Raw genomic sequence first — 13,903 nt, forward strand, 5'->3', positions numbered from 1 at the left:
TGTTTGAAGCTCCTTCAGGCCTTCCACTTAGGAGGAAATATGATCACACTATACCCCTCATTCCGGGGGCTTCACCTATTTCTATCTGACCATACAGACTTCCACCTGCTCTCAAGGATGAGATGGAGAAGCAAGTTAAGGAGATGTTGGACTCAGGTATCATCAGGCCTAGCACTAGTGCTTTTTCTCGTCGCCTATGATTATGGTTCAGAAGAAAGATAAGACTTGGAGGCCAGTTTTTGACTACAGACACTTGGATGAAATAACTGTCAAGAGCAAATTCCCTATTCCTGTCATTGACGAGCTGCTAGACGAACTAGCTGGATCCTGTTGGTTTCTAAGCTCGATCTCAGAGCTGGTTACCACCAAATTCGATTAGCTCCTGGTGAAGAACATAAAACAGCATTTCAAACACATTTTGGGCACTTTGAGTTTCTGGTTCTGTCATTTGGTTTGACTGGTGGTCCAAATACATTCCATTTTGCTATGAATGATACTCTGTCCCCTTGTCTCAAGGAATTTGCTATATCATTCTTTGATGATATCTTAATTTTTAGTGCAACTTATTCTCTCCATTTAGAACACCTGGCAAGAGTCCTGCAGTTACTGCAACAGCATCAGTGGAAAGTGAAGTTGTCAAAGTGTGCTTTTGCTCAAACCCAAATTGGTTATTTGGGCCACATCATCAGTAGTCAAGGAGTTGCAACTGATCCTAAAAATATTGCAAGCATTGTGGACTGGCCTGTACCTGTGTCTGCTAAAGAGGTCAGAGGATTTTTGGGTCTAGCTGAATACTACAGGAAATTCATAGCTCACTATGGTCTCATTAGCAAACCTCTTACTTATTTGCTCAAGAAGGGTGTGCCATTCCACTGGACACAGATAGAACAACAAGCTTTTACAACCCTCAAACAAGCACTGATGTCAGCACCTGTCCTAGCTCTTCTAGATTTCTAAACAGTTTGTTATTGAGACTGATGCTTGTGACATAGGAGTAGGTGCAGTACTGATGCAAGGAGGGGCACCCACTGGCATATGTGAGCAAAGCCTTGGGCCCAAGGAATCAGGCACTGTCAGTGTATGAGAAAGAGTATCTGGCGATTTTGCTGGCTGTGGAACACTGGCGCCAATATCTGCAACTGTCAGAGTTCATTATCAAAATAGATCAGCGCAGTTTGGTCAGTTTGTCTGAACAAAGACTGCATACCAAGTGGCAGCAGAAAGCTTTGACTAAGCTACTAGGGTTACAATACAACATTGTCTATAAAAAGGGAGTGGAAAATAATGATGCAGACTCCTTGTCCAGAAAACCACATATATCTGCTGAAACTATGCCTGAACTGTTTCCCATATCAACTGTTCAACCAGCCTGGCTCGATGACATTGTACACAGCTACTCGCAAGACAAGTTTTGCACCGATCTGCTACAGAAGCTTGTTTCTTCTGGTGGGCACGGGGGAAAACTTTCCTTGAAGTCTGGACTATTAAGAGTCGACAAATGCATTTGGGTAGGTGCAGATCCCAAGCTACAGCACACAATTGTAAGTGCCTTCCATGACAGCCCAATTGGTGGACACTCAGGATTTCCAGTCACTTTTAAGCGTGTCAGGCAGCTCTTTCATTGGCAAGGTATGCGCAGTTCCATTAAATAGTATGTCACAAACTGCACCGTATGCCAGCAAGCAAAACCCGAACGAATACCATACCCGGGCTTGTTGCAACCCTTATTGTCCCCAGCTTACCTTGGGAAATGGTAACTATGGATTTTGTCGAAGGGTTACCAGTTTCTGGATAGTATAATTGTTTGATGGTGATCATTGACAAGCTTTCGAAGTATGGACACTTCGTTCCTTTGCATCATCCGTTCACTGCAGTTATAGTGGCTGAAGCATTTCTCAACACAGTATACCGTTTGCATGGGATGCCTCTCTCTATAGTTTCAGACCGAGATCGCATATTCACAAGCCAGTTTTGGAAGGAACTTTTTCAGAAAGCTGGTGTTCTCTTACGTATGAGTACCGCGCGTCACCCTCAAACTGATGGGCAGACGGAGCGCGTTAATCAACAAGTGGAATGCTTTCTGAGGTGTTTTGTCAGTGCTCACCCCTCTCGCTAGGCTAAATGGATACCACTGTGTGAATACTGGTATAATACAAATTGGCACTCGGCTACAGGCAAGACTCCTTTTGAGATCATCTATGGCCATGGACCACGTCATTTTGGTTTGACAGCAGAGAGTACAGTGCAGTCTGCTGATCTGCAACAGTGGCTTGATGATCGCCAAGTGATTCTCGGATCAGTGCGTCAACATCTGTTGCGTGCGTCAACATCTGTTGCGTGCGCAACAGTGCATGAAGACGCAGGCAGATAAGCATCGATCTGAGCGTGTATTTGAGGTTGGGGACTCTGTTTTTCTGAAGCTACAGCCATATCTTCAGACATCGGTTGCTCCCAGGGCGAATCACAAGTTGGCGTTCAAATTCTATGGGCCTTTTGAAGTTGTTGAGCGCGTTGGCGAGGTGGCGTACCGTTTGGCCCTGCCGGTCACCAGTCGTGTGCACCCGGTGTTTCATGTCTCTCTTCTGCGGAAAGTACTCGGCCAAGCTCATGAGGTACTGCCCCAACTCCCCTCCCCGGATATGTAGTTTCAAATTCCAGAGCAAGTGCTGCAACAGCGAGTGGTGCGTCGCGGATCCAATTCCTTGGTGCAAGTGCTGGTGAAGTGGAGCGACACTCCCGTTGAGATGGCAACATGGGAAGACAAGGTCCAGCTCAAGCAAAAGTTCCCTCGAGCACCGGCTTGGGGGCAAGCCGTCTCTAACAAGGGAGGGATTGTCAGCAGCAACGATCAAGGCATAGAAGCTACAGAGGGTCAAGCACAAGGAGTGGGCCGGCCCAGAAGACAGCCTCGCCTGCCGGCTCGGCTGGCTGGCCCGGAATGGGCCCATATGGGCAGTGTACTTAAACCTAGCGATAGCGTGTGAGTGGCTGGCAGGATAGCTACTTTCCTCTTTCGTGTTGTAACAGATAATCCTTCCTCCTCCCCGATCTCCTCTCCATGAACCCGCGAATTGTAGCTCGAGCTGGTGATAATGGAGGATAGTTGAGTGAATTGCTGATTGAGTGCTAACAAATTTGCATGTTATCATTAAAGATGGCCTTAGTGAGCAGGGAGTATCATAAGTTAATATCATGCGCTAGTGTATAATATTGGCCAGTACCATATGGTCGCCTCATTAATTTATGAGAGAATTCTTTATTTGGCCTTTTCTTAAATTTTACTTCCTTATTTGGCCTAAAATAAAATTTGCTTCCCTATTTGACACCTAAAGTAATTTTCATTCCTTATATGACATTTCCGTCCATTTTAGGCACTAACTGGATTAAGTGTGACATGAAAGGACCATTTTGCCCCTAGTGCATTTTGTAACTATCTTGGATGTAGTTAAAAATCAATCAGTTCACCCATGTTTTAGGGACGTTGAACAGATGCTGCACATGTATATGTATACTCCAATATTTTGTTTATTTTTTTTGCGATGAAATATTTTGTTTCTTAGGTAAACTGGTACGTGCGCCTAAAAGCCGTACAATACATCTATGATTACTTTTTTTTGCGGATAAATACAGTGCCATATAAATACTTTCCGGCGAGATGCATGTGCTTTTGGACGAGACGTAGCTTGTACTCCCTCCGTTCCTAAATACTTGTCTTTCTAGGCATTTCAACAAGTGACTACATACGGAGTAAAATGAGTGAATCTATACTCTAAAATATGTCTACATACATCCGTATGTGATAGTCATTTAAAATGCCTAGAAAGACAAGTATTTAGGAACGGAGGGAGTAACACAGTCGAGTACTTTCCGGGGAGATGCAGTACGAGCTAGCCGTGGCTGATTACTTTCCGGCCGCCAATCGGGAGACTCGCGTACAAGTACATAAGCAGCTGGATCAATTTGCACCGGAATGCACTTGCACGTACTAAGTACAAGTCGCCGACTAGTAGATCGATGGCACAACTCGAGACACAGGCACGCGAGAACAGGGGACGCCGCCTGATTGCCACGGGAGCGTGTCGCTCTCATTAATCTCTTCATTGCCTTTTTCTCACGGTATACAAGTTATCACACATATATACTAGCAGTATATAACTAGCTTATATAGGATTTAGTTGTATGTGACTGTGTAATTCTATACTTTGCAACGTGTAATCAAATCCTGGACAAAGCGCTAATTGGAGGATTTAGTGGTATGTGACTATGTGTAATACTGTGCTTCAGAACATGTTGAACTAATCAAAATATGGTACTGTACTGATCATAGATGTGCTAGTACAAATTCTATGGATGTTTTGTATGGCTTTTACACACACACAGACCAGATTACCTAAGACAAAATAGTGGAGCATACATATACATGTGCAGCATCCCTTTAAACATCCCTAAAACATGGGTGAACTGATTGCTCTTTTACTTCACCCTGGACAGTTACAAAATGCACTAGGGGCAAAATAGTCCTTTCATCTCACAGTTAACACCATTAGTGCCTAAAATGAACAAAAGTGTCATATAAGGAACAAAAATTACTTTACGTGTCAAATAAGGAAGAAAATTTATTTTGGGCCAAATAAGGAATTCTCTCTTAATTTATGAGTGTTGACGACACTGTTCGGCTGATTTCTCGACGATGCTATGGATCCAACCATGCATGGATAGAAGTGTCGTCTGAAAATCGGGCACAAAGTGTTGGGCGCAGAGTAGTTCCGCCAATTTATTTGTAGAATGGTATACAAAGTTGTGCCTACCATTTATTTTAAAATGAGTTTTCTCGTTTGACAAGCTAACCCTCTCTCGCATCTCTTAATTACAATGACACATCGTATGTGTGCTTAGGTGGCAATGCATAATGCACGATATTCGTACGAGACTCCCGCTACGGAAGGTCCATTGGATCACCACACAAAAAAATCTTAAAAGGGACATGTCACGCCAATGGGACACCATGGCGTCAATGACCTTTGGGCCATCAAAAGAGAATCTTCAGGACGAGTATGGGCCCAATGCCAGGCGCTTGTGTGGGTTTCTACCAGCCCAATCAAGGGCAGAAGGATGTCTGGGTATATCGTCGTGTTATTACCCTTCACACCATCGCGAGAGTGGGAGTGACAATTCGCCCTTCTTTCTCATCTTCATCCTACCAATTATCAAGCAGTATCTGATAATGAAAGTTATAACTTAAAAAAAAGGCAAATCACATCGATCGAATGTTCAAACCAATTTGGTCTTAGAACTTGATGCCATGACTCAGTGTCGGAAAAAATGGTATATGTCCACAACAAAAAGAGTATATCTCACTAAGAATGTGTGCACCAAATAAGTAGAAAACTAGTACCATGTTGCTAGATGTGTGCAACAATTCAGTTAGACAAATGCACCATCAAATGCATGTTCGCCACACATCAAGAACTTCAGCAACAAATTTATCAATGCACCCAATGAAATTGATGCAACATGCATCTCGTTGTAACAGACAGCAAACATCTTTTGCAACGGAAATCGCGAGCATATACATGTTCTTTTAACCGGCAACACATGAAAAAGAGAAAAATGCTTTGAAACTTTGTTATCGACCTCCCTAGACTAGTACTAGATTGGACGTCAATCTACGTTTTCATAAACCTACTCACTTTTCTGACCGGTATTCGCAATAGGTAGGGCCTGTTTAATCCACAAATTTTCTAAAACATGTTAACACAAAAACACATTAATAAAGTATCATATCATATTGAATGCTACGTGATTGCATGAACATTTTCTTCAACGCAAAAAAATCATAGTTTTATTCACAAGAGGTTAGAATGGATGGAAATTTTTCTGTAAAAAATACGGTGCACATAAATCTTAAGGGCCTCTTTGTTCAAAAGAAAAGTGGAGTAAAAACATAGGAATAGGAATTTCTCTATGGTATACCACTATTCATGTATTTGGTTCAAAGGAACGGAGCAAAGAAAATTGGAGGAATTTTTCCTTTGGCCTTAGTTCCAAAGGGAAAACATAGGAATTATATCATCCACTTGAATCTCCTTTTCAAATTTCTATGTACGATGAAAGGGACTAATAGGCTTAGTGGCACAATAACATTTTAACTATATTTCATGCGATTTGACTTCAATTTGACAATATTTATTGAGATTCATGTGTGTGTTTTCAATTCCTAAGAACCAAACACCCAAATTGGAAGAATTCGTATGTGTATTGATTATCTGCTTTGCGCCTGCATTCCCATCATATTTTTTGTGGGTTTTCTGTTCTTGTGCTTTTAGAAGGGCACCGCTAGGCACCGGTCGACCAGCCCAAACTTTCTGCCGTTCGCATCCTAGTCGCCGGATAAGGCTCTGCTTTCGTCTCCACACACAGTCTTTGCTTCGCCCCCAAATCATGCGAGCACACACGGATGAGTCGATAATTGAGTGTCGATGACCTCATCGCAGGTTGAAGCTTGTTGTCCTCATCGTCGGGTATCAGCCGGCCGCCCTCCGCCTACGTTTGAACTCGTTGTCAAGTCATTTGTGACCTTGCAGCAAAAATCACCTCGTGCAGCATGCCTCCGCCCCGATCGTCGCCACAGCTTACCCAGCTCCAGCTCCAGCCATACCCCCCTATCACGTGCTCCCTCTCGTAGCCATGGTTGTAGCATAACACACTCGGCTCCAGCAAATTTAGGCCGTGGTTGTAGCATATGCGCAGAACGATTCCAGCATCTCGCATCTCAGGTCACTGTTGTATCGTGTCGCAGCCGGCTCAAGCAAATTTAGGCCGTGTAGCATCCACACAGAACGGTTCTAGTATCTCAGACCATGATTGTAGCATACCACAGCCGGCTCCAACAAATTTAGGTTGTGGTCGGATCCTCCGCTAGAATGGTTACAACATCTCAAGCCATGGTTGTAGTTCCCCCGTTAGCCGGTGGCAGCTCCGTCGAGCACGGTTGCAGCTCTGTCGCTGAAAAAAAAGAAAGTAGCATGGCCGCAGCTGGTTGTAACTTTTTCATGGTCGGTTGCAACTCTGCTGGCGGACGGTTGCAGCTCCACCGTCGGCAGTGCCCACTGGCTCCAGCGCCGCCCAACGACAATTGCAGCTCCACCAACTCTGTGTGCCTGTGCGTGTGTGAGAGAGAGAGACACGCAGGCGTCCGGCGCAGTTTCCAGCCGGTCGCTTGGAGGGAATTGTTTCCCTTCTTAGAATCCTGCGCTCCGAAGGAGCCCTAAGGTGAAGTTCCTATAAATCACAATCCTATGAATCAAACAATACACACAGAAAAATCCTAAGGATTAGAATCCCTAAAAAATATATTTTGAAATACTCTGATCAGATAGCGTCACTAATCCTCCTCTCGATGGTCGCATTTGTCTTTCCGTCCCCAGTCGGCCAGGGAAGCTCTGTGCTGAGTGCCCCATCGCCTGAACAGGAGCCCAGAGGAGGACGGCAAGCACATACCGTTGCAAGGCTTTCCTTGACTACATTTTTCTTTTTACCAAAAAATGGTTTCTACTTGAGCGGAGCCATGAATCTCAACCGTCCTCTTCGAATCCAACAGCTTGAGACCAACCAAAGGCAAGGAACTGTTCAACGCAGTGTTTAAACAAGGCATGAACCTTTGGAGATCATGTGAGAATAGGTCTAGAAAAGTCCCCACCGTCATCAAGGAAGTGGCAGAAAAATATCACCCAAAAACAATAAAAGCACAACAGGCAGTCTAAACTCTAAACTCCAGTATAACATAAGACAAGTAAATCAGTAAAGGGAAAAACAACGAAGCATAACCGCTGATACCTCGGCCCATCTCCAAGATCGCAGCAACCAAGGAGCATGCCCTTGGCTTCACTTCTAAGCAAGGCTAGCAGTTTTCTGGAGTCAGAGCTGCGGTCTAGCTGTGCCCAGAGGATTTCCAGTGCTCAATCTCCTAGTACAATGACTATAAAATGGCATCGAGATTGCTTTCATTCCACAGCTCATTAAGAGCGGGGAACCTGGGGCACCCTTAAATCCTCTGATTCCTGGGAGAAGAACGAAAGCTTACCACAAAGGAAGTAAACAAAGTACGCACAGCTACCTATGCGATGCACCGGTCAGTCCTCACCAGCCAACACCACACCCCTCCTTCATATGAGAGGGTTTGTGACTTCCTAGTTCATACAGTGATGCAACCGTAGACCTACCAATGGCCAAGGAAAGCACTCCTCCTCCAAACCTCCATGGCATAAACCCCATCAGAAACTCAAGCAAAAGATTTCCTGGTGGAAGAAAACTTGCGCTGATACTAAGCGCAGTCGTATTCGTTCTTGTTTCCTCGGCATATTATCCTGGGCAGGTTTTCTATGGCTCTACAGAGCTGACTCATAATTCTCATCAGACGGCCATCGCCGGTACACCTCTTGCTCTCTAGCATATACTCCCTCTGTCCCAAATTACTTGTCGCAAAAATGGATAGTAATTCGGGACGGAGGGAGTATTTATTTACTCATTATGTTTCATGTAATGCCGTCAGTTACATTTATGTGCCAGATTTCTCTAGCACTTGTTGGCTATTTTCCATTTTCAGTTTGGAATATGAATGAAATGAATCATAAGATACCAGCTCAATGTTCTATATCAAGCTCAAATAGTACAGTTGGGAAGGTTGTGGTGACATGATTACCAAGCCTGTTCGGCTCTATCTATATATACAAATATCAGTAATCAGTTGCAGCGTATTTCATGGGGTCTTTTTTTCTCTCAGTTCTTGCAATGCCCTCCACATCAGATTAGTTTATACATATAAAACAAAATGCAAGATAAATAAACTGTTAAGACATAAAGACCTTTTATGCAAGGAGACCTTTTGCCTCCGAAATATCAACCCTTCAAAGAGTCACAGTACTATTATAATGTCATATGAGTAGAGGATACCTCGTAGGGTACAAATAGTATGAAGCACAGCAAACTTTTCACTCCAACTAATTCATAGTGATTTCGTTGTTTTTCAGGTCACAAAGACAATGAAATAGACTGCGATCTGTTCAATGGCACATGGGTCAGGGATTTGGGAGGCCCAATCTACACTAACATGACATGCCCGACGATACCAGATTCAAAGAACTGTGCAAAGTATGGAAAGCAAATGGATTATGTAAACTGGAGGTGGAAGCCACAGGGCTGTGATATGGCAAGGTTTCAACCTCAGCTATTCTTAAATATTGTCCAAGGGAAGACATTGGCTTTTGCTGGGGATTCAATTGGACGGAACCAGATGGAGTCACTCCTCTGTTTATTGTCTCAGGTGAGTAAGCAGTGTTTAGTTCCGAGACATGCTATGAAAAATAACAATGCCCATATCACTTATCACCACTGATCCTGACATTAACATGCCTATTGTTTAGTTTCACTTTTAAAGTTCTGAACACATATATGGACCCGGTAGGCAGGCATTCTTAGAGAAGAACACAGAGGGACGGGAAGTCCAAGAAATGTTCCCGGTTACAGTTGCCAAGAAAGAAAACAAAAGGCTATTGGTTGAGATAATAAAGATCTTAACTGGGCATTATAGCTCTGCTGGAGCCTTCACCATGTCAATGGGGTAACCTAAATATTCACATAGCTTTATGTAGCTTCATTGATTTGCTCTGAATGTTTAGAACCTACAGTGAGCCATAGTGGCTCAAAGTGCTAATTTATTTACAAGCTAAGATGAAACCGTGTAACATTCAGTACGTTGGAGCTCCATACTTTCAGGGGTTTTATGCTACAGTTATTGAGTCATTAACCACTTAGTCTACCTTAATACTCCCTCCGTCCGAAAAAGCTTGTCCCTCACCTCAAATGGATGTATCTAGCACTAACTTGGTGCTAGATACATCCATTTGAGGGAAAAGCTTTTTCGTAGTGCTAGATACATCCATTTGAGGGACAAGCTTTTTCGGACGGAGGGAGTAGTTAACAGTACAGAAATGTACCATAGATACTACTTACAATATATTGTAGCACTTCTACTTCATTTACTTTATATCGAGAAACACTTATTAGAGTGAGTAATCTGACTCTGTACAGACTAATGCAGGTAGAAGCTCCAACAAAAGTTCACAGCGACACTAAAGATAAATTTATCACATGGAACTTCAGATCTTATAACTTCACTCTCATGGCACTGTGGACAAAATTTCTAGTAGAAGATTCTCAAAGAGAGATCAACGGGACATTAGTTGAATCGCATGATATGCACTTAGATAAACTTGATGCAAGATTAGCTGCAAACTTGCATGAGATCAATATCTTAGTTGTATCTAGTTCGCGTTGGTTCTTCAGAACAAATTATCTCTACGAAGACGGGAAACTCATCGGTTGCATATACTGCTCAGAGGATAACATCACAAGTTTCAGCGTCATTTCAGCTATTCAGAGGGTATTCAGGACGGCTATCAGTAACTTGAATAGCCGCCGAGAATCCAGATTGCAGTTAACAGTGGTGAGGACAGCAACACCGGCACATTTTGAAAATGGCCAGTGGAATACTGGAGGAACATGCAACAGAACTGAACCAGTGGGAGAAGGAACAGCAATGACCAGTACAAGTGAAAGGGAAATAAGAGATGTCCAGGTTGAGGAAGCGAACAGAGCACAAAAGGAGAAAAAACAAAAGGGTGGGATGAATATAGAGATCCTAGATATAACCAAGCTTATGTCTATGAGACCTGATGCACACCCAGGGATCCACTGGAATAATGAGTGGATGAGGGGTTACAGTGACTGTTCGCATTGGTGCCTGCCAGGACCAATTGATATGTGGAATGAGCTATTACTTGCTGTGCTTTACAAATATAAGAAAAACGTGGAAGTCCAATGATGCAGGAACTTCTGCTAATCCATAAGATCCCAGAGAGTCCCTCTTTTCCTTCTTTTTACTATGCCAATTTGCCAAAGTCAAACCTCATTTCTCTGTTTTCTGCAACAGTTTTTAGATTCAGAAAGATGATAGATGTGTACTGTGATGACCTGTACACATGATCACTAGAGTCATGTATGTGGAAAGTTTACGAAGGATAAAACCAGAAAATCTACTTACTCCAATATTAATTAATTTCTTCATCATTTTTCCAAACAACCAGAGTTACGATGTTCAAACATCAATTCTGATCAGCGAGCATATTAGCTATACAATAGGTCAAGGTATGTTACAAGTACTTAAATTCATCTCCACAAAAACCATTTTTCATAGCCAGTTGACAAGGAGAATACAGTAGTAAATATGCACATGTCAATTAGGGCTAACTAGAAGCATAAGATTTATACACAAGATTCAACTTATGTTTACCTGATGGTGCTATGGCTGTTCAGCCCCTCAAAATTCTAAGGTTGTACATCACTACCAACAGAAACTTGGGGTAATTCCTTGCGCATCAAGTGCTTGCGCTTCTGGAGGCTCAGCCAAACAAGGATACTGTCAGTCTGAACAATGTCGTATCCTGCTTTTATGTACATGTTGAACGGCACTTCATCAATTATTCTACAATGAAGATATACACGCGTTTTTGCATCCATCTTGACAACCAGATCCTCACATGCCTTAAGAAGTTGTTTTCCAATTCCTCTCCTGGTGAGCAAAACAAGATATTTAGTTTTAGAATAACAATAGAATCCAATATCGCGAACATAATATACTACTCCATATGGCATTAAACCAATCAATTTTGCAATCAACTCATCTATATCTTTAAACAACAAGTGAGACTCAAGGTACCACATTCATTTGGAGGCATGTAAATTCCAACATTAATCTACAAATCTAGAAATCTCAAAATATTCGAGAGAAAGATTAAAAAAATCTACTGCGCTTATTTTGGTGGGGCTAGATGTATAGATTAGATTTAGAGAAAATAAAAGATCTACACCCTTTTTTTGGTGGGACCAGATAGTTGAGCTATTATTTGGTAAAAGGAAAATATATACACCGCTTATTTTGGTGGGACTAGATAATAATGATGTAGGCTTTTAGAAAATATTATAAGAATCCCATACAAGAATAACAAATCTAGCTATAATTGCGCAGGCCACTCCAATAGTTATATAAGCAAATCCGCTTTTAAATGATTTCTCGCCTAATTGTTCTACTTTGGTGAATTACAATAAACTTGTATCATGTTTCAAAGCAAAACTAGCTAACATTATTGATTAAAGAAAGATAGTATAAGAGCACCAAGCAATTTGAAAAGAACAAAAACAAGCAACGGGCTCCTTGGTAAAAACAAAATTTACATCGAGATACTATGAAGGTGGTAGTTGTATCTTCAAACCCGCCCTTCGTGCCTGTGTCTGTGTTTCTCCAATCCTCCAGTAAAAAGGTTGCAGAAGTCCAAGGCAGCACAAGCACTTGAAGGTTCCGAAGAGCCGCATCAGCTGCCCGCACCAACAGGTGAGAACCAAAATTCACTGAAAACATTGTGGCCGGGAACATGCCCTTTGTTGGGCAGGACAGGATGCCAAACCACTGCTTCGTGCCAGATTGCCCAGGAAGAGAAGACAAAGAGCACAGAAAGACAAAACCGGAGCATCACTAACTAAAAGAACTCATAACAAACATTGCCATCACCACTGCCAGGTCAGGCAGTAACGCTGGATGACAAACTGCGGAATCAGGAATCGATCGATGGGAGCAGAATAGAAAATACCACTGGCTCTCCGACATTAAGGTGTGTAGCTACACCAGGGCAAGGATAGAGTCAGGACAATTTTATTCCATACAGCATCACATCCACAGACAAGACGCCCCTGCTAAGAACACACAAACCTAACATACGAGGAACCTAATCTGTACCCAAGCATTCATCCAGGGTTCCCTTCGCTTGCAGGCACCTAATGGATGGCCAGCCGGAGACGAGGGGAATCGGCGAAAATTAGCTAGAGAATGGTGGTCTCTTCTTGCTCCCAGAAGCTAGAATTTCAATTCATTCCAACCAGGATAGCTGATTAAAGGTGTAGGGGACTATGTTATAGTTAAATTGTATAGTTGATCATATTGAATATAAAAAGAGGACTGTGATTTCAAACTGAAGGATACACATGCCACAATTGGCTGAAATCTTTTACTCAAATGCTCCATAGTTCATAATTCGAAGGAATCATCTTTCACAATTCACTCTACCCAACATATTAATTCCAACGTAAAGGATGCACTCATGCACATGTGACAATTGGCAACAACAAAAAAGGGCTAGTCAAGTCCTCCATAGGTCATACTTCCAGGGAATCCCCTTTCACAATCAACTCTATACCCAACATGTATGTACAGATTTATCCTATTTTACAAAAATAAAGAGGTGGGCAAAATGGTGGTTGGAAAGAGAGCATTATCCGTTACCTCCTCAACGAGGTCTTCACGGTCATGTTGCAGATGTAAGGGAACTCGAGCGGCGGTGTGGGCGTGGGCGGTGCCCCGGGGGCGCCCACCGCGTCCAGCGACACCTCGGCGGTGCACGCCATCTCCCCCTCATCCCCGTCGTCTTCGCCCTCCTCCCCTTCTTCCGCGGCGGCGGGCTTGTAGAAACCCACCAGAACGGCAGCGTGGGGCGCGAGGCCGCGGCGCTCGTAGAGGTAGCGGCGGATGACGAAGGCGAGGAGCTGGGCGTAGCGCTGCGCGGGGGCCCACCTGACGTCCTCGGAGAAGGAGGAGGCGAGGAGGCGGACGAGCACGTCGGCCTCGGCGTCGTCGGCCGGGGTGAGGGCCCGCACGGTGAGGCTGCCGTGGGGGAAGGAGTGCTCGTAGCGGAAAGCGGCGAGCGCGTCGAGCTGCGAGAGCGCGCTCGGCGAGAGGAAGACGCCGCCGCCGCCGCCGGCCGGCGAGGGGGAGGGGGAGGGGGAGGAAGAGGCG

At 43.7% G+C, this 13,903-nt stretch overlaps 2 protein-coding genes across 2 annotated transcripts in view; one reads left to right on the forward strand and one right to left on the reverse strand.

The window, feature by feature from the left end:
* Nucleotides 1-7,483: 7,483 nt before the first annotated feature.
* On the forward strand, nt 7,484-9,450 carry LOC123049476 (protein ALTERED XYLOGLUCAN 4-like). The gene is made up of 2 exons (XM_044472386.1): nt 7,484-8,429; nt 9,030-9,450. The coding sequence occupies exons 1-2, from the start codon at nt 8,225-8,227 to the stop codon at nt 9,392-9,394; spliced, it is 570 nt and encodes a 189-aa protein (XP_044328321.1). The 5' UTR covers nt 7,484-8,224; the 3' UTR covers nt 9,395-9,450.
* Nucleotides 9,451-11,229: 1,779 nt separating this feature from the next.
* LOC123055814 (uncharacterized) overlaps nt 11,230-13,903 on the reverse strand; it is a 3,766-nt gene continuing 1,092 nt past the window's right edge. Inside the window, exons 3-4 of the mRNA XM_044479662.1 lie at nt 13,394-13,903; nt 11,230-11,629 (exon numbers count right to left, since the gene is read on the reverse strand). Coding sequence (XP_044335597.1) covers nt 11,386-11,629; nt 13,394-13,903 — 754 coding nt within the window. The 3' untranslated portion in view covers nt 11,230-11,385. The remainder of the gene's footprint in view (nt 11,630-13,393) is intronic.

Source organism: Triticum aestivum, chromosome 2D (assembly GCF_018294505.1).
Source record: "Triticum aestivum cultivar Chinese Spring chromosome 2D, IWGSC CS RefSeq v2.1, whole genome shotgun sequence".
Taxonomy (NCBI): Eukaryota; Viridiplantae; Streptophyta; class Magnoliopsida; order Poales; family Poaceae; genus Triticum; species Triticum aestivum.

Excerpts from the sequence above, each read along its gene's own strand:
- LOC123049476 (XM_044472386.1), top strand. The coding sequence starts at position 8,225 with ATGGCCAAGGAAAGCACTCCTCCTCCAAACCTCCATGGCATAAACCCC. Across the intron at positions 8,430-9,029 it reads TCATCAGACGGCCATCGCCG|GTCACAAAGACAATGAAATA; the intron begins GTACACCTCTTG and ends GTTGTTTTTCAG.